The sequence below is a fragment of the Podarcis pityusensis genome (assembly GCF_964106645.2).
Source record: "Podarcis pityusensis genome assembly, chromosome: 5".
In the NCBI taxonomy this organism is placed as follows: Eukaryota; Metazoa; Chordata; class Lepidosauria; order Squamata; family Lacertidae; genus Podarcis; species Podarcis pityusensis.
In genome coordinates this window covers 9,679,896-9,701,416 of record NC_138032.1, presented here as the reverse complement: position 1 = coordinate 9,701,416, position 21,521 = coordinate 9,679,896, and the positions used below count along the sequence as shown (strand labels likewise).

The 21,521-nt window shown below is 45.1% G+C and overlaps 1 protein-coding gene across 9 annotated transcripts in view; it reads left to right on the top strand.

Moving 5' to 3' along the window:
- Positions 1–21,521, top strand: part of LOC308478489 (uncharacterized protein) — a 451,389-nt gene that overhangs the window by 392,029 nt on the left and 37,839 nt on the right. For 4 of the 9 annotated variants that reach the window (XR_013987046.1, XM_081008338.1, XM_081008344.1 and 1 more), the window contains exons 7-8: positions 1,070–1,111; positions 16,539–16,638. Coding sequence is in view for 7 of the 9 variants with exons in the window: in XM_081008338.1 (XP_080864464.1) it covers positions 1,070–1,111; positions 16,539–16,638 (142 nt within the window). In the remaining 2 variants the exon portion in view is untranslated. The other 5 variants (XM_081008339.1, XM_081008342.1, XM_081008340.1 and 2 more) reach the window with 3 other exon arrangements.

Genomic DNA, 21,521 nt, shown 5'->3' with positions numbered 1-21,521 from the left:
GCTACTATTACTATCATCAGTATTAGCATAAGTAGTAGTAGTAGTAGTAGCAGTAGTAGTATTTCTCGTTCTGCCACATGATAAGAATACCAATTGTTACTCTCCTGTAGTCCGCAATTGGATCAAATCCAGTTTGTTTCAGTGATTCCTCCTCACCCTCTGGGGGAGGTGGAAGAGAGAGATAATTTCATGCTCTTGAGAAATTTGCCAACAAACCAGTCTCTGACTGTGTTGGAAAGTAAGCCCCTCTATTTATTAGGAAATTTCCCCAGGTAAATGTGCAGATAGCTGTATACCAGGGATGCAGCCCTCTAAATATTGCTGGACTGCAGCTCCCATCATCCTTCACCATTGACCATGCCGGCTGGGGCTGATGAGGAGTTCAGCAACACCCAGAGGACCATAAGCTCCCCAACCCTGCTACAGTATAAACAAAAGCAAGTGTGCAGCTCTTTCTAAGGACACTGGGTAAAGGTAAAAGGACCATTAGGTCCTGTCGTGGCCGACTCTGGGGTTGCGGCGCTCATCTCGCTTTACTGGCTGAGGGAGCCGGCGTACAGCTTCCGGGTCATGCGGCCAGCATGACTAAGCCGCTTCTGGCGAACCAGAGCAGTGCACAGAAACACCGTTTACCTTCCCGCCACAGTGGTACCTATTTATCTACTTGCACATTGACGTGCTTTCGAACTGCTAGGTTGGCAGGAGCAGGGACCGAGCAACGGGAGCTTACCCCGTCGCGGGGATTCAAACCGCCGACCTTCTGATCAGCAAGCCCTAGGCTCTGTGGTTTAACCCATGGCGCCACCCGTGTCCCTCTAAGGACACTGGGCGGTAAGGCCTATTAAATACAGCAGGTAGTATTTCCAAGGATTGGGTTGGATTTAAAGTTGGATTCAAAGTGAAAGCATTCTGATTCACAGCACACGTAGGCCAAATTCTTGAAAGAAGTTTTAGTCCCCAAATGGCACTAAATTGTTTTCAAATCTAAATACTTAATCTGAACTAGTTTGAGCTGAGGTGCCAGGAAAGTCATGTATAATCCAGTAAATTTGATTTAATTCTGTTGTAGATGCTGCTGCTCTGTTGGTTGGCATCAGCACAGCTAACTCAGGTCAGTTCCAGTGTGTGTACTATGCTGTTAGGCTACCTGAGCCAACATAGTTTTCAGGGGAAAAAATCATTGAGAGTATATATCATTGTAAAGTTAGCTGGGATGAGATTTCATTGCAATCTGATTTTGATTTCAAAGTCCCATAGATTTCCATGGGAGACAGAAGCAAGTTTTATTTTGAAAGCTTTTAAGATAATATTTTAGTTTTCTGTTATGTTGCTTTGACTGTATACTCTATATTTGACTTTCTTCAGATTGTTTTATTTATGTTTTATTGAATTAATATGCTGTAAACCGCTTTGAGATTTTTCTTAAAAATATAAAGTGGCATAGAAATAAATAAATAAATAAATAAAGTGCTTAGGAGTTTTTCCATAGCGACACAGAAGCGCTTGACATTGGTTGGATCATGTTGATTGAGATTTACTTTTAAGTAAACATGGATAGATTTTCAGCTTAATTCCATGCATGTTTCCACTCAAGTATGTCCCATTGAGTACAATGGGTTTACTCACAGGTAAGGGGATACAGAATTGTGGTTGTAGGTTTTGATATGCAGGGCTTGACTACAAAGCACATGATGCATTGTCCCTGTGAGCAAAAAACCATACACTGGGACATCTGAGGTCTTGAAGAATTGACAGTAAAACTGGGATTTGGAACCTGTGATCCTAGATGCTAGATGTTGTTAGACTTCAACTTTCATCAGCCCCAATCAGCACACCCAATAGTCAGGGGTGATGAGATTTGTCCAGCAACATATGAATATCCCCAGGTTCCCCAACCCAACAATATAGAATCAATGAACGAAAGCAAAAACAGAGCCAGCAAAAATTCAGTCATCTGGCTTTAAGCTGAGAACAATTATATGGAAATAATATTCCCCCTGCATCTTTTGGACATCACTAGTTTGAAGACTGCACAGTGCAGAGGATCAACAGTGGCAGTGCATTTTACTTAGAGGGACAGTGAGATGGGTGCAAAAATTCCCTGTCACATTCTACCTTATCCCCATTTTTCCCCCCTACAGTGGTACCTCAGGTTACAGACACTTCAGGTTACAGACTCTGCTAACCCAGAAATAGTACCTCGGGTTAATAACTTTGCTTCAGGATAAGAACAGAATTCGCATGGTGGCGGCGCGGCGGCAGCAGGAGGCCCCATTAGCTAAAGTGGTGCTTCAGGTTAAGAACAGTTTCAGGTTAAGAACGGACCTCCGAATGAATTAAGTTCTTAACCCGAGGTACCACTGTATTTAGTATCATCAGTGAAACAGGAAGCAATGCTTTATGATAATGCTTCTCCTTTGATACCTTATTATGACATCAGCAATTACAAATAGCAGCAGCAACTTCCTTTATCAGATGTATGAAGTGGGTGAGTAGAGACTTTTAAATAAAAGTTACTCTGTGGGTGATTCAGTTGCCCCACATAGCACCACATTCCTAAGTGTCCCCATGAGATATGTTTCCGCCTTAGAATCTTGATATATAAGTCACAAACACGAACCGTCACAGCACTTGCTCTGAAGATGCCCCTGAAGTTAATGAGAACACTCCAGAATAGCTTGTTGCAGCCAGGGGCGTATTTACTATGAAACTAATTTGTTGTTGTTTAGTCGTTTAGTCCTGTCCGACTCTTCGTGACCCCATGGACCAGAGCACGCCAGGCATTCCTGTCTTCCACTGCCTCTGCAGTTGGTCAGACTCATGCTGGTAACTTCGAGAACACTGTCCCACCATCTCGTCCTCTGTCGTCCCCTTCTCCTTGTGCCCTCAGTCTTTCCCAGCATCAGGGTCTGTTCCAGGGAGTCTTCTCTTCTCATGAGGCGGCCAAAGCTTATTTATTTATTTATTGAATTTATATACCTGCAAGTCTCAGGGAGGCTCACAGCTTAAACTTCAGGGTCTCTAATACCATAGGGGCTCCATAATTAACTTAAGTCCACATTGCTTTTTTAAAAAAAAGTTTTAAATATTCCATTATGCATATATATAATATTTTCCTCATTTTCCCTCAGTCCGCTCCTCATAACTCGAAAACCATAAGGCATAGGATTTTTTTATTCACACCAGTGACTTTGACATGTGGGATAATCCAGTACAACATTTTAAATCAAAATCTGAAATGCAGTAGTTAACTAAATTTCTTTTTAAAATGGTGGTGATCTGTCTTGCCCGGACACTGAGATCCAGCACTGAGGGCCTTCTGGCGGTTCCCTCACTGCGAGAAGCCAAGCTACAGGGAACCAGGCAGAGGGCCTTCTCAGTAATGGTGCCCGCTCTTTGGAACACCCTCCCATCAGATGTCAAAGAGAAAAACAACTACCGGTACCTGACGTTTAGAAGACATCTGAAGGCAGCCCTCTTTAGGGAAGTTTTTAATGACTGATGTTTTAATATATTTTTAATCTTTGTTGGAAGCCACCCAGAGTGGCTGGGGAAACCCAGCCAGATGAGCGGGGTATTATTATTGTGGAACAACCCTACTGAAGAAGATAACAGTGGTTACCCAGAGCTTGTTGATGGTTGTGAAGGGGCCTGCATAGCAGTTCAGGGCCCCCAAAATGTGGGTCCACCACTGGCTGCAGCCTCATGAAGAACAAACTATAGGAGGCCACACGCTGCCCCCCTTCCCCACAACCAATGCCCCTCTTTCTATCTCCCCTTCTCCAAAGATTGCTTCCATTTTTCTCTTGATGTTGTGCCTGAGATGATTCTAGCACGAAAGGCAAGCTTGTATAATAGCCCCGGGAGTTGGCAGGGAGCCTATCTTGTACAGTAGTACTCCATTTGATGTACGGTATTTCATGGCACAGTAAGCTAAGAGACAAGTGAACACCAAGAGGCCTGTAATATGGGCTTTAATTACAGCTGAGAGGGTTCTCCAGGCTGATTAGCAAGAGGAGGGTGAAAAAATCAATTGCAGGCATCCCTGTCACAATGTGCTAATAAAAATTAAAAAGCACACCGTTTATGAGGGCAAACATATTATTGTTGTTTTTAATCACAGGGAGGGTATGGAGGTTAAAAATACTATACCACACAAATAACTCCATGCAATTACGGGGCAAGCTGTCGCCTTCTTCCAAGAGACTGTGTATTAGACCAGGCTTTGCCAACCTGCTGGCTGTGGCTGATGGGAGGGCACCAGGTTGGTGAAGCCTGTATTAGCCAAAAAAATTCAAGATCCTTCATGTTCACACTCACTCACTTCACACACATATATCACAACCACTGGCAGAATAACCCATGCACACCAGATCACAATGGGGCAATTAATGACATCATAGTGCTTACACACACTTCAGCAGATGGGATGTTGACTCACAAATCCTTTTACTTGTGTCCACATCAGGACACTGTGGAAATATTCTGAAAAAATCTTTAGTAAATGTGGTATAGATGATTATTGACTCCTCACTGTAGTTGCTAATCTCACTGTTAGAAAAAACACACATCCTGTTTGGTCCTCAACCCTGTTCTCCATCTGTACCTTGCCCATAGCTTTCAAGTGTCCCTTATTTGAAGGGACAGTCCCTTATTCCAGTGCCATGTCCCGCTGCTGTCCCTTATTGATGGATGTCCCTTAAATGTCCCTTAAATGATGTCCCTTAAATTTCAAAGGAAGCAGCTCCTCTCCCTCCCTCCCTGCTGGCCAGGGAGGAGGGAGGCTCCAACTGTGTTGCTTGGCTGTGTTGCTCACCCAATAAGAAGTCTAAGAACAACTGGGGGTTGGAGCTTGCATGCCTTGTGTGTGGCTAGTTAATGCAAGCTGAGGGGTTTTTTGAATGCTGGACGCCATTTTGTTGCACGTGCTGCTGCAAACTTTGCAGTGCAAAGCCAGGCCAGGGAGCCATCTTAAGTTGAGGCTTCATAGGCCTTGTGGTGCATGTGATTCAGATTCTATTCAGTTGAACCTCTGGTTACAAAGTTGGTTTGGCAGTGTTCTCGAAGCTACCTAGCATGAGTTTGACCAGACTGCAGGAGGACAGGAAGACTGGAGTGCCTGGAACAGGTGAGGCTGCAGGTCCCTTATTTTGGCTGCTGGTCCCTTATTTTCAAGGCTGCTGGTCCCTTATTTTCAAATCTGTAAGTTGACAGCTATGACCTTGCCTAGGGATTAATGGCAATGCAAATAAAACCTGACTCATTCTTTCTCAGGAAAGTCCAGAATTGGGATGGAGTGCTGGAATCTGAGCAATATTCAAGTGAATTTTTTTTTTGTTCCATTTAATTGGTTCTTGAACACTTGGAGTATTAAGATCTGAGATTTTCTTTGTTTTTGTGTGTCTCTGTGTAGCAGAAGTTAAGAACCTGTGTGGTTACAGTAAGGTAAAGGTAAAGGGACCCTTGACCATTAGATCCAGTGGTGGCCGACTCTGGGGTTGCGATGCTCATCTCGCTTTATTGGCCGAGGGAGCCGGCGTACAGGTCATGAGGCCAGCATGACTTAGCCGCTTCTGGTGAACCAGAGCAGTGCACGGAAATGCCGTTTACCTTCCCGCTGGAGCGGTACCTATTTACCTACTTTGACGTGCTTTTGAACTGCTAGGTTGACAGGAGGTGGTTGCAGTAGTTAGTGAAAATTATGCATGGCATGGAGAAAATGCTTAAAGAGCAGTTTTCCTGCCTCTCTCATAGTATTAGAACAATGAAGCTGAAAGTTGGAAGCTTCAGGATTGACAAATGGGTGTACTTAATCACACATCTCACAGGTGAATTATGGAATTTGGATTAGGATATAAGTGGCTACTAGCCAGTCAGAGGCAGTAATATTTATGAATACCAGTTACAGGAAACCAGAGGAGGAAAGAGTTCTATTGGGATGCCATAACACTATGCATTTGAGTACTCAGCTGTTCCTTCCCCCTTTGGAACCTCTAGTCTACTGCACAACCACTGATTTGGGGTCAGTAGGGAAAGGTTGGCCAAGTTTGGGCAAAGGAGATTCACCGCCTGATCAGTGCTTGGATTAATGTGTGTGCGAAAATGGACAGTCCTTAAGAAAGCCCACAAACTCCACCCCCAGAAGCTATGAAAAACAGTAGCTATGGGGACATCACAAAGATGATTTGTGGACTCCTGTAACTTAAGCACTCCACCATACTCATTCCTGCTGCTCTTGATGTGGTCTTCAGTCCTCATCCAACAGGGAACAGTGGGGATGGCTGCAGACATATATCCTTGCTGATTCTGGTTGACCAATGTAGATCCTTGCAAATTTTGGCTTGTTTTGGCATATGTTTGGTTTTTCAGGTCACATTCACCCTCTGCTTCATCCCACTCATCAGCACCTGAGGAAAGAGAGAGTTTTGAATTTAGTTTTGGAGTATTGTCTTCTATTTACTGCATGGCGCTAGAAATGATTCTCATTTATGTATGCCCACAAACCTGTTTGGATCAAAAGGGGCATCTATACAACATGCTTGGAGGTGGTCTATTTCCACTTCTGAAGTACAAAATGTATTATAATGTGAGGTAGGCATTGCTCATGCTAGAGGTGTGCAGGTCAGGATATAATGACTTGCCTAAAACCATCCAGTATGAATGCTTGTTTTTTTATATTATTAATCCATTGAGTATGTCTGCTTTTATTTAGAATCCTGCAGGGGTCTTATGCCTCAGAAGCATGGTAGTGGATTCAGGGATACAATGAACAGGCAGGATGTGGACAATGCAAGCAAGGTTTTGCACAAACTTCTTTTGTTCACTTTCTTACCTGGGGGAAAATGAGTATGTTTGCAGGGTTGATGGCAGGATGGTAAACATTTAGCAGGTGGCAAAAGGAACAGACAAAGGAGAAAATGAGCAGGAGACAGGACTAGGTTTGGCCAGTGTGGGAGCAGATATTGTGAGAATACACCTGAGCAAAATGGAAATAAATGATTTGTTGGGCACCCTTGTGAATGCTTTTTGCAAAATGTTTCTCCATAGATAGCCACGAAGGGAGATATTTATTTCCATGGAGGAAATAAAAGCTGGTGGCCCAGACTGTAACAAAAGGAAGGCAGGTTAGGACACCTTCCCCCCACAAAACAAAGCGGGTTGTGGGGCATGTCCCTTCTGAGCCACCAGCTTGTGAATCTTCCCCTCTCCTAAGTAACATCAGCACATGCATACTGAGCTGCAAAGGTAAAGGGACCCCTGACCATTAGGTCCAGTTGTGGCCGACTACGGGGTTGCGGCACTCATCTCGTTTTATTGGCCGAGGGAGCTGGCGTACAGCTTCCATGTCATGTGGCCAGCATGACTAAGCCACTTCTGGTGAACCAGAGCAGCGCACGGAAACGCCGTTTACCTTCCCGCCGGAGCGGTACCTATTTATCTACTTGCACTTTGACGTGCTTTTGAACTGCTAGGTTGGCAGGAGCAGGGACCAAGCAACAGGAGCTCACCCCGTCATGGGGATTTGAACCGCTGACCTTCTGATCGGCAAGTCCTAGGCTCTGTGGTTTAACCCACAGTGCCAGCGCCACCAGGTAGCAAATGGTGGAATCAATGGAGGTAGGTCTGTGATAGCCTTGGCTTATTCCCATCCCAAGCATAGGTTGAAATTAGATATGGAAGTGAAGTGGAAGTCAGCACTTCTGTGCATCTAATAAATGCAGAAGAGAGTGTTCTGATTGTACAGTTTATCACTGTCACAGTGTTGTAGACATAAGAAAATGTGTACTTTTCCAACCTCCCTCTGCTACACAATTAATGATACAGAAGTCCAGTCTTCTTTTCAGCCCTCATTATACCTCTGCATCCTACCAACATCCAGCGGATCTCCTCCCCATGAAGTGTGTGACTCAGGTGCTGCAGGCTTTCTTGATGAAATCCTACCACTTCAGGCTTTTCTGCTTTCAAACTAGACTGAGATTTCATTTCCGGTCTGAGGAGCTCACAGCTCTACCAGCCGCAAGGCCTTTTTTTTTGTAATGTCGCCAAGGGGGTGCTTGGCTGTGGGCAGAACAGTCAGCATTTTACCATGTCACCCGGGAATGAGTTGGCACCATGGTTCTCATGTGAATCACCAACCCACAGCATGAGTTCATCAGCAACCAGGAAGGGCACGCTCTCGGATGGACAGAGCTGTTCCACAAGAATGTGACAGAAAATGTCAAAAGAAAAGCTTCACTGTCCCAACTGATCACTCAATGAACCCAGTGAGCTGCTACATTCAGTGTTCACTATAACACATCCACCCCTCTCTGAATGACATAGTTCTGTTGCAGAGGCCGGAGATTTGGAGCCGGTTTCTGTACAAGGCAGAAGAAGCTGCCTTATAATGTCAGACTAATGGTCCATCTAAGCCAGCATTGTCCACCCTGGCTGGCAGAATTCATAGAAAGGTTGCAGGTGTGGTGTGTTTGGCACTGATAAACAGAAGACTTGAGGTTGGAGGGGCTCGGGGAAGATCTTTCTTCCCCAGTCTCCAATTGCAGCTGCCTGTATGTACTTCTGTTTTCAAAGAGAAAGCCGAATGTTGAGAATGTGGACTGGGTGTATCTATTCACATTTCAAATCACGATGTGATTGCTTCAGCTTGCACCAACCTTACAAAAGTGCCCATATGCCATGCATCTGATGAAATGGACTCTAGCTAACAAAAGCTTGCATTGCGATAAATTTGTTAGTCTTCTTAAAAGTTATTTTTTATTGCAAATTTATTCAGCTTCAAGTTGTCTCCTTAACATTTTTGCTGCAGTAGGCTAACATGGCTATCTACCGGGAACCTGATCCAGGCACACCAATCTTCTGCTGGACACAATCCAGCCTTGGATGCTTTGCAGAAGCATGGGATGCATGTCTTGGATTGTGAATTGATTTGTGAGCATTCTGAATTCTGGATCATGGCCATTTGCTATGTGCACTGATTGGCCCAAAGTAATGGGCCTCGATGGGGATGCGGGTGGCGCTGTGGGTTAAATCACAGAGCCTAGGGCTTGCCGATCAGAAGGTCGACGGTTCGAATCCCCGCGACAGGGTGAGCTCCCATTGTTTGGTCCCTGCTCCTCCCAACCTAGCAGTTCGAAAGCACATAGTGCAAGTAGATAAATAGGTACCTCCGGCGGGAAGGTAAACGGCATTTCCATGCGCTGCTCTGGTTCGCCAGAAGCGGCTTAGTCATGCTGGCCACATGACCCGGAAGCTGGACATCGGCTCCCTAGGCCAATAAAGCAAGATGAGTGCCGCAACCCCAGAGTCGGCCATGACTGGACCTAATGGTCAGGGGTCCCTTTACCTTTACCTTTTAATGGGCCTCCATGGTCCCTTCCAACTCTAAAATTCTATGAATCTATGCTTGAATCTAAAGTTCAGTTAGCTTACTGCAACGTGGATTGGTCTGGCGCAAAGAGCAAAAGGACTCCTTTTGAACACACTCTTGCACATTGGAAGCTAAAGCCTCAACATTCAGACTATTCTTAACAATTTTGCTTAGAGATTTGTTGTCTTCTTATAATGATATATCTCTACAGCTATTGTTTTGCAGAATATTCTTCTTATTGCCTCCTCTACCCATACTTTTTTGGTTTCTTCCCATTTCCATTAGCCTCTTGAAACTTGTTTTCTTGATTAAATATAATTAGCTCATTGATTCATTTTTATGCATTTGATATTCTGCTGTACTCCATTACTCCCATTGTTCACTCTTTCACCAAAACATTATTTGATATTTTATATCTTGTCATATAAGGGTGATTTTGCAGTACTGTGTTAATTCCTAAATAAAGAATTGAGGGGCAGGAAGAGAATCCTGAAGAGGAGTCTTATGGAGTCTACATGACACACTGAACTACTTTTCTCTCTGTTTAATTTCCAGACACTAAGAAACTTTATGAACTTAGTTCTGTGAAGAGACTCAAAATCCCACTGAATTCAGTGAGATTTATTTATGAGCATGCTTAGGATTGCTCCTCATATCCTTTGGAGCACTTGCTAAGGCACACAAACTTTCTTTTCGACTTTGCTTACATCCAGTAATTGACACCCTTTCCTGAAAGCCAGTAGGTACCTCTACTCCCTCCCTCCCTCCCGTGCATGCAGCTATCGTTTTATAGTATAATATTTACTTTGGATAGTTTTAAGAAGGAGACAATTAGCATTTATACCAGACAGGATTTTTTCTTTTTTTTTTAATTGTGTTTATATCGGACCATTTGAAAAAGGAGAAGCCAATAAAGTTTTGGTGTGGGGGCTTTTAGTTGTTGCTGTTGGTGGTGAAATTATTGGTTGGACTGTATTTACAAGCTTGGCTCTGGTTTTTAACCAGCACATCTTGAAGTGGCTGTTGTGGTGGAAGAGGCAACGCCACTTGTTCTAAGCACCGCTCCTCACTTTTAATGGGAAACTCAAAACTTTTTTTTTATATTAATTGTCTTCTTGATGTTAGAATTTTGAACTTAATGGCAGAGCAGACAGCGCAGAAAGCAAACAATTAAAACATTTTATGTATTTGATCTGTGATAGGCATCTCTGCAAGATAGATTTTAACATTTTTTCTTCTTAATTCCGCCCCCCTTCCAGTAAGAAGGATAAGCTTGGAGTGCCCAGTCGCCGTGGTAACTGCCAGAAAAATTCTCCAGAAGTTTGAAGAGGTCAGCTAACAGGGTCAACAACTCTGGCCTCTTTCTGAGCTGGGGCAGGCAGGCCCCATCCTGCTGGCAGAATGTTCGCCAAGGCCTAACCCTGGGAGGTGGGCCATTCCAGCTCTGATATAAATTTTTTGAGTCAGTTCACGGCCTGGACTCTCCAGGTGGCCTCCAAAATCGATGGTGACCTCTTGACCCTGTCTAACGTCGGCATCGCATCCAACCTAAGGAAGGATTTAGGCAGGAGTGACAGCTTTCCACTGAGTGTTATTGGGGACAGTACAAACAGTTTGGGAAGCAAGGAGGTAGGTATGAGGAGACCAGGTCATTAAAAGCATATTAAAAAACAATTGCAGTGGGTTGAGATGGGGCGGAGGGGGGGCAGGGTGGGAGGAACAATCCTTGTTAGTGGTTACTTTCTGACTAGCATTTATTTATTTATCTATATTTTGTTTGTTTGTTTGTAAATCTTTGCAGAGGGCTGCTCCCATCCTTGTCTTCAGATCTTGGTTTTAACGTTAAGGGCATCCCTGGTTTTTGGTGTAGAACGGAGGTTTTTCCTTTGTGCTGGAAGTCAAAACTCTTTTTGCATCCACATGTAAATAACAGATGGGTAAATAAAAATGGATAGATTCAGAACACAATAGTCATTTTCCTTCACTGTCTAGGTATCTTCCCAGAATTGCTAAAAATGTATGTATTAAAATGCCTCTTCTGCTTTTCTTGGCAGGAATAGTCCAGGAATTGTTAAAGAAGGTTCTTTATTCAAAAGAGTAACTTTGGAATATATGCAACCATCCTGAGATTTAGCAAAACATTAAGGGCACAGTCCAGCCAAAGCTAAGCGCATTCTAATCCCATTGATTTTCCTGGGACTGACAAGTGCTTAACTTTGTTTGGATTGTGCCCAAGTAAAACAGGTGCTTAAAAAAATTAAGACAAGGAAATTACATGGTATGCAAAAAATGCTCTGGAATGAAGGTGAGCTGGTTTACCTGGGCTGTTCCACTTCTGCTTTGTAAAACAAATAGTTAAGCGCACATTTGATTCCATGGGATCCAGTTCTAATGTGGGGAAGAAATGTAATCTGCACAAGATAACAAATATTCATCGATAATTTTATGTAAGTGTTTTATCAGTGCCAGGAGTTTGCTAACAAATCAGTTGAACTCTGAATTCCTTAGCAAGTGGATTCTTTGTTCAGCTTTATTTACAAAAATAGAATCCAGTGCTACAACCATTACTCATGTAGTCCTCATGTATAGAGACACTCTTGCCACAGAGCAAGGTGAGAAGGATACTTCAGGCAGCAGAGTGTGGGCACCAGGAAGAATGGGAGGGAGAGCTAACCCCATGTCCTGTTCACACCCAGCCAAGGAAGGCAAATGCCGGCTAGTTAATACTTTGTTGACAAAAGCACACACACTTCTAGTGCCTTCATAGCTATTTTCCAGATCCGTGCCTAGTGGAGCATTTGACGCAACAGTGGGACTATGCACCCCCAGGTTTATGTACCCTTGTCTGATGGAGTGTGCACATGCAACCTGAGACGACTTCTTCCTGGAAGCCGTTGCTGTGCTTGCCTCTTCAAGCCCCTCCTGGTTCTTAGGAGACAGCAGGGTACATGGCGGCAGCAGTTTGACTGGCCCATCCCTCACCTGATCATCCTCGTCTTCTGCTTCCAACCTGCCCTGTGCCCCCACCTCCTTCTCTGACTGCTAGGACCCTTCTCCTAAACCCCATAAATTGCTGCCCCCCTTTCCTGGGTCCTTCTCTGGCCCCGTTGCCTCCGTCGCACCCTCATCAGGGCCCTGCCAGTCCCTGGCACCCCACAGAGCATAATCCACCAGGAGATTCTCCCCACATAAGCTCCATTGAGATGACCTGCATACAGTTAACGTTGACATACAATGAACATGTGCTTTTCTCGTTTATCAGAATGTTCACAAAATATTGGGCTTGAGGATCGCAGCTCGAAGGTAGAACACCTAACATGCATGGGAAAACTCAATATACGGCTCTTGGCATCATTAAAGCCGAAGGGGGAGCCTTTTTCAGTTTGAGGGCCATACAACCTCATAGGCAACCTTCTAGGGGCCGCATGTCAGCAGTGGGCAGGGCTGCAGGCAAAAGTGGGCAGAGCTTTAATGGATGTGACTCACACCTTCGCACAAAAGGCTACATTCCAGCCTTATGAACATCAGAGATGTCTACATCCACCCACATATCTCCATCTTCTAGGTACAAAGCATTATATTCCAGCCAGGCAAAAGCAGCCAAGGAGGGCACAGAGGAGAACTGATGCAGGGTGTGACCTGGGGAAGAGGCATGGTCCAGGAGAGTCCTGAGGGCCAGATAAGGAAACATAGAGGGCCGCATGGGAGACCCCAGGCCAAGGAACTTGTGTAGGCGGGCAGGAAAAGGCCACTGCTTGAAATCTCATGGAGCCACCTGGAGTCAGATTAGCAGAATATAGTGAGGTAGGTGGACCCATAGCCTGATATAAGGCAGTTTAATATATTCAACTTTGTTGTGCTTGCATTACTTTGATGCTGAATTTTAGAAATAATTTTGCAGGGGAGAAGGCATGTTCTGGATGTGGATAACACAGAACATAACCAGCAGTTTCAGAGGCTATTAGAATTGCCCACAAGTGAATTCATGAGTTCCTTATACAAAACTCAAAGGAGAACCTACTTCCCTGTGCAAGTTCCCCATTGGGCATTGCTGAGAGGAACTTCAAAAAGCAGAACCATGACACTCTGGCTGGTGCGAATAACACTCAGCATATTCTCGGGACTCTATAAATCTAAACCAGTTTATCAAGCCTCTTGTACTGATTTGGCTGTCACCCAAGGAGCCCTGGGAACTGCAGTTCTGAGAAGAGGCTACAGAGCATTGACAAAGGCCACTTAAGCCCCAGCATTTGGAGCCAGGAAGGGAAGCGTCTTACAATTAAATGGGTTTCAAACTGGATTAAATTTGTTGCACTATGAGACACTGTCCTGAGAACTACTCTGTCCTGATAACTTAATATTTAATTTATGAAAGGGGGGAAGATGTTATACCTTGTACATTTGGGTTGTTGTTGCTAGAGAATCCAACATTTAGAAGACGGGAGACATTATAGGTAAAGGTAAAGGGACCCCTGACCATTAGGTCCAGTCGTGGCCGACTCTGGGGTTGCGGCGCTCATCTCGCTTTATTGGCCAAGGGAGCCGGCGTACAGCTTCTGGGTCATGTGGCCAGAATGACTAAGCCGCTTCTGGCAAACCAGAGCAGCGCACGGAAACGCCGTTTACCTTCCCGCCGGAGCGGTACCTATTGATCTACTCACACTTTGACATGCTTTCGAACTGCTAGGTTGGCAGGAGCAGGGACTGAGCAACGGGAGCTCACCCCGTCATGGGGATTTGAACCGCCGACCTTCTGATCGGCATGTCCTCGGCTCTGTGGTTTAACCCACAGCGCCACCCGCGTCCCTTATAAAATCATGTATGGCATAGAGAAAATGGACAGAGAAAAGTTTTTCGCCCTTATGACACCAGAACATGAAGCTGAATGTTAGAAGATTCAGGACAGACAAAAGTACCATATTTTTTGCACCATAACACTCACGTTTTTCCTCCTAGAAAGTAAGGGAAAATGTCTGTGCGTGTTATGGAGGAAATGCCTATGGGTGACATGCCTACGGATTTTCCTCCTCTAAAAACTACATGCGTGTTATGGTCGGGTGCGTGTTATAGAGCAAAAAATACGGTATGTACTTCATGCAGTGCATCATTAAACTATGGGATTTGCTCTCACAAGAGGCGCTGATGGCCACCAACTTGGATGGTTTTAAAATAGGATTGGGCCAATTCATGGAGGAAAAGGATATCAGTGGCCAGTAGGCATGCTGGCTATGTTCACCTCCACTGTCAGAAGGAGTAGTGCTCCTGAATGCCAGTTGCTAGAAATTGCAGGAGGGAAGAGTGCTGTTGCACCCAGGTCTTGCTTGTGAGTTTTCCTTGGGTATCTCGTTAGCCAGTGTGAGAACAGGATACTGGACTAGATGGGTCATTAGCTTAATCCATCAGGCTCTCCTTATCCATGCGAAGTTTTGTCAGGAAGACCAGGAGCAGGATCTGGAGTTTAGACGAGCACAAGAACAGGAGGGTCAATGGAGACAAATTTCAGTGAAGAAGGTGGAAGTCACAGGAACACAATGCAGCAAAAAAGATTCCTGTTGTTCAGTTAAGCCTTGATAGCTGATGTGGAAATGTTTGCAGCTAATCAGATTTATCAGGAATCACTCAGCTTCCTGTGGGATTGGGTGACCCTTTCACTCTTAAGTGCTGGACTACAGCAAGGACTTGGGAATCTGATGAGCTGTCTAAAAAGATGAACTGTCTAAAAAGACAGCTGCAGGGCCTTAAATAAAAACCTAAAATACCACAGGTGAGACATTTCAGTTGAAATAAAATTAAGGCTTAATGGACTTGCATTACTGTTGTTTGGACTGGTCTGGAGGGAAGATCTGAGTTGTTTGTCAACAGACATGAAGGGTTTCTATTAGAGTAATGTAATATCAGTGTAAATTTGAGGCTCTTATTGGGCATAATGTAATCTATATTGGATGTAATTCTTACAGTGTTGAATGAAAAATTGAGCACTGCATGCTGAACAGAGCTGTAGAAATTATCTGTAATGATCAGCTCCTTACTCCTGAACTTGCATCACCTAGAATACAATTCTGCATAAAGAGAGAGTGGGAACAGCCAGGGGGACCCACCTTGAAATACCTGCAGAGCAACTTTAATTACTGCCATGTGCTAAAGCTGCAATCCTATGTACACTTACTTGGGAGCAAGCCACAGTGAACTCAGAAGGGCTTGTTTCTGTGTAAACATGTATAAGACTGAAATGCATAAGAAAAGACAAAATCTCTTCCTCATCCCTGGTGACTGACCAATTTGGCCCTTCCTTTCCCCAACATGTGGATCCGTTACAGGTTCAGAAGTGGCTCAAACATCTTTTTCTTCCATATGTGAGTAGCCCTACCATCTGAAGCATGTATTTTGGGAGACAACTTCCCAAGTGAAATGAGAGATTGCAAAAGCCCATCTGCCAAAGGCTGCATTCAATGGCATTTGCAGTCCTTCTATTCACATGCTACTTTAAAGTGAGGACTCTTCTTTTCTCCATGATCCAGCAAAGCAGAGAAACTGCTCCCACACATAGGAGTAGTAGCCAATGTACTGGTTCTGTTAGTGCAAGGATTTCCATTTGCGCAGCAGAACTACCCCATCTCTTCTCCCAGTGTGCCCTGCATTCTCCCCCAATTTGTTTTGCAGGGTTGGAGAAAATCCCATAGCAGGGGGGGGGGGGAGTTCTGCTGCGCAGTCAAAAGACTTGGTGCTGATAGAACGCGTGTGTGGAATACCGGCCATAATTTTCCTTGCTGGAAAGGAAAATTTATGAAAAGACTACATAGATTTATATGGCATTTCAAAGCATTAAAGAAGAAGAAGAAAAAGTTTCATCTACGTTATTTGTACTCCTTGTAACAGTGCTTTTCACATTCCATATGCAGATGGATTGGCATAAAGACTGAGGAAGTGTGAGTTCAATGGAGAAGCAAAATGTGAATCAGAGGCTTCCTGGTCACTACACCACAGCTGTGTCAGGATGTACAGTCAAATATGACTAAGGTGCTAGGCCTGGCACGCTTTGGTCCCCATGCTGTGAGGATGTGGGTGTACATGTCCACCTGCACAGAAAAGTCTGCCACAGGCTAGGTATATGCAACTATGTTTGGAGCCTAACTGTTAACCCAAACCTTCCCACTGATTTTCTTCCCGAAAGGTGTGTTATTGGGGAACAACTCCAGCTCACCTCATAGTTCTTCAGCCTTGGTGCTCCAGAGGAAAAGGCAAGGAGCCCACCTTTCCTCTGAAGATTTCAGGTAAGTAAAATGTCTTTCTCAACCCTGAAGCATCTCATCTGGGTACCAAAATAACTACACATCTATCTTTTATTAAATACAGACACATCTGCCTCAAAACAAGGTCCATAGTAAACATAAGTGCTGCAAGGAACCAGTTCAGTGCCCACTGCTGCTAGGGAGGACTCAGCCCTGCTCCCACCACATTGAATCAACCCACAAGCCCAGGCCGCAAAAGTTGCCCCCAGGTGACCTGCTTATTCAGGCGTGGCACGTCCTGTTTTGCTGCCTGAGACAAAAAGGAAAGGTGCCATCTCAATGCTTCTCTGCCAGTGGTGAAAGAGGCGGAGTGCCCATGGGGGCACCACCTCTTTGGGTTCCACCGCCTGAGGCAGCTGCCTCAGTCTACCTCATGGGTGGGCCGGCCCTCTGTTTATTGAGCATTCAACGTTATCCATCTGCATGCAAACGAGCATTCATTCTGATTTGTTTGTGGGGAGGTTTGATATGTCACTGTGTCACGCAATGGTGATCCCACCCTTTCCAGTGCACGTCCCCATAACTTTCATTACTGCAGAATGGCCCGGTTTGTTTTGGGAGTGGGCTCATTGCGCAGGAGTCCAAATCCACTTTAGCAGTGCAGCCCACTCCTATATCACTTAAACTATCATGGATTCCTCGCCCCCTCCATCCCAAGAATCATAATAACTTGTTTGTTAAGAGCCTCCTAACAGCTCTCAGCACCCTTAACAATGGACAACGCCCATGATTCCTTGTGGGGAGGGGGAGCCATGGCTGCTGAAGTGATATAAGAGGGCTTTAAATATACGGTGTTGGTGTGACCTGAATTTGTTGGTATGTCACTGAATCCCACCTGCAAAATAGCAACAAGTCTGGAAGCATCTGGAGTCCGATGAACTGAAAGCAGCTATGCCACACATTGTACCCATCATCACAGCAAACATTGCTCCCTGGCATCTCCAGGAAGGATGGGAATGTCCTCTGCCTACAATCCAGAAAAGTTGCACCCAGTTGGTGAGGACAATAGTGAGCTAGATGGACCAGTGTAATGCGGTATGAGGGAGCTTCCTCAGTTCCTCTCAAGCCATCAATCTGTCTTGTCATGAGAGGCAGTCAAGGGAATTTAAAAAAACTTTACCTAAGCAAAATAAAGCTAGTCAATAAAAAATTTTCATCTCTGAATCTTAAATGTGGCACTCAGTAAATGAGAGTTTAACAGGGCTAGTTCTAGAAAGCTTTGGTTTTTCTACAACCTCATATCACAGCATTGTGTTAAGGCCATTCAGCTAGCTACCAACAGTGGCAGTGGACCTGTTTTGTATCTTGTCCCTGTCTTAGCTTATTATTTAATGGAGGGTTGTTGGGGTTTTGACTGATTGATTGATTGATTGATTGTGTGTGTATGTGTGTTGTCATTAAATCTATATAGCAGTTTACCTGTGCAATGTGCCTCATCAATCCATTGGTTCTTATTTCTTAAAGCAGTGTTGTGTGGTGGTTGGCGACAGCCATTTCAGCTAAACTAACTAGAAAATAGGGCTGACTTCCCGAAGACCCAGAAACTCGCTGCAAACCGCACGCCGCACATCAGAGCATGGAAATGCAGCATGCAGGGAATTAAGGGATGAAATAATGGAAGGCGAGACCCACACGGGGTATATGTGCCGGCGGAGGAATGGTGGATTTTTGAAACAGTAGATAATGTCTTGGCCAAGATCTCCTTAAGCCTGGGTCTGATGGGTGAGGTCTTTAAGACATCCAAGGCCTACTCCATTAAGAGCTTTAAAAAGGAACAGCGCAGGCTTAAAGCCAATCCCTCTCTTTAGAGACAACCATGGTGGGCGTAATATGATCGTGGCAGTGCAAGGCCATGAGCAAACATGCAGCTGCATTCTGAAGCCGGGCGCATCAGAGAAGCCTTGTCAGCAATCAACTGTCAGAATAACCAGGGCGTGGGTTGCTGTTGAAGGCAGAGCCCGCGCCAAGACCCCTGCTTCTGAGAGCCAGCGTGGATCTGCAGAGAGGATGTTGAATTTGGAATGACACCACGTGCCTCTATTGATGTTAAAATCACTTACCTCCCTTCTTTATCTGTGAACAGAGCGAACAGGTGGTTGAACAAATGGGGCACAACTAGTTTGGCTCTGGGAGACAACACGAAGCAGTAGCTAGGAATGAATGAAGAACAGTTTTGTGCATCCAGGTCAGCGGGGGGGGGGAGGAGTGGGATGTGACTCTTGTTTGTGTAAGTTGGGAGGGGTGAAACTGGCATGTCTCTTCCAGAGTGAATTGTACAAGTTTCTCTTTTTTATTTTATTTGATAAATTCATATGCCACACCCTCTCCTCTCAAGAGTTCCTGTACATTTAGAACTGGATGCACAAATTCTGCCTTTCGTGCTAGTTAATTTGCAGCGGGGAGGATGGTGTGATGCGGGCGCACTGGCAGGGCATCCGAAGCAGAGTTTGCTAAAACACTCAGATAAACTTGCCGACAAGAAAAGCAGTTCAACGTGGAACAGACTTCCTCCTCTGCTTTACTGCAGGCATTTAAACAGAGGTTTCAGAGCCATTTCTCATGAATGCTGTTGATGCATCTTATCTGGAAGGACAGATCATGAAGCTGAGGCTCCAAGACTTTGGCCACCTCATGAGAAGAGAAGACTCCCTGGAAAAGACCCTGGTGTTGGGAAAGATGGAGGGCACAAGGAGAAGGGGACGACAGGGGACGAGATGGTTGGACAGTGTTCTCGAAGCTACCAACATGAGTCTGACCAAACTGTGGGAGGCAGTGGAAGACAGGAGTGCCTGGCGTGCTCTGGTCCATGGGGGCACGAAGAGTCGGACACGACTAAACGACTAAACAACAACAAAATGCTGAATATTCTGATTAAGCAGTAGGTTAGTCTGGATGACCTCCAAGATTCATGTCAAACACAGTTTTAAATTGCAATGATTCTATATCAGCATGGCCTGACTCACAGGGTTGTTGTGAGGATAAAAGGACAGAGGAGAAATATTCTTTATTGCTCAGAGGAAGGACGAGTTTATAAAGGCAAGTAGTAATTGTAAAAATTGTTCCCCCTCCCCCGACAAGGAACAGCAGCAGCAGCTGCAGCAGCAACAAGAACCATGCACTTTCAAGCCAGTCTATGAGTGCTTGAGGGCTTGAAACTTAAAAAATAAATAAGTGAAAACCGAGGTTCTTGGGATGAACATAATTCTGTGGCCAGTAGCAATTACAGTGCAGGTCTAGTTACAGTACATTAGCACACTCTGGGGATAAATATTCCCAAGGTACAGGTGGGGAATTGATGTAGACAGAGCATGACTAAATCAGTGGCCCACACAATGAGTCCTTGGCCAAGGGGAGCTTAACCTCAGGTGCCCCTGAGCTACACCTGGGGCACTGATCCCACAACAGCCTCTCACTCACTCACTTGCTGATGATGACGGGTGAGTAATCACTTTCATTTTCCCTTTACTACATCTCTCTCTCTCTCTCTCTCTCTCTCTCTCTCTCTCTCTCTCTCTCTTGTTACCCATGAGTTATGATAACATGTAAGCAGCTTATAGAATTCTTATCAGTAGACGCTGAACACAATGCAACAATTAACTCTTAATGACAGCCGCCTCTAACTATGAGTGACATGTCATAAATTATGTTTGAACTGGCTCCTTCCACTCTGGAGAGTCTCTCCGCCACCCAGCCAGACCTCATAAAGTTGCACTCGCAGGCTTAATCCCACTTGGACGGGTGCCCTCTCTCTCTCTCTCTCTCTCTCTCTCTCTCTCTCTCTCTCTCTCTCTCACACACACACACACACACACACACTCCCAGCCCCAAACTTGGGCACAGTCGCCTTTCCCAACAAGGGAACAATCTTTGTTTCTGTTACCTTATTCGGCCAAAGACCTGAACAACTAGCTATGGCATTAGCAGGGCCTGCAGGCAGGACTCCCGGCAGGCCAGCCAACCTCCAACAAACCCCTTTTTATCCTCCGGTTTCTAGGAAGAATTATGATGGCGGTGCCCTGCTGCTGATGAGTCAGATCTGTGGTGGGCCTGGAGAGAAGTCCTGTAAGTGGGGTGTACTGTAAAACAGGGGCTCCCATTCATCAAGGACCCTGTGTGTAATAAACCACAAAAAACGGGGGGGGGGAGGGGGAGGGAGGAAGAGAAGGGGGGAAGCAGCTGCAGAGAGCAGGAACAAACAACCCAGCTCATTCTTTAGGAGCCAAAAGTTTCTAATTTGCTGCTGGGCGGCTCAGCTCCCTGGCATCCTTTAGGAGCGGACAATGTCTGGCACTTGCTTGCACCCAGTTCTGCTCCTAGAAGTTCTGAGGTCCAGGGAACAGCTTTGTTTGGAACCCAAAATGTAGGCACAAGTTGAATAGAGAAAGAAAAGCACCACTCAGGGACATCAGAAAAAGTTTAAAGTTTCGCTGTGTGGGGGCCCTGAATCTAGCCGACCTACTGGGGGTAGGGGGTGAAATGGTACTTGGCCTTGTCTCTGGAGGCAATTATAAACAAAGCATCATGTGAGCAGTGAGAGAGGAAAGGGAATCTGATGGATGTATAAGGAAGTTTGTGGGGGGAGGTGAGAGAGTGACATATTCTGGAGCAGCTGAGACCACTGGGTGCTGCTTTTTTCAGGAGCAGGCTAGATATTTTCCCCAGCTTCAAATTGCACAGCCAGCCATGCATCCGCTTGCTAAAAATGCAAGTTTTCAAAATTTTAAAAGTGAAATACCTTGATAAAAAGCATATAGAAAAGGAAGGAGAAGAGATGGGTGTCAAAGAGTTAAGAAATATTTGATCTAGGCTTGCATTAAGGGGCCTCACAGTCAGGTTGGAAAATGTCATGTGAGACCACCTCTCCT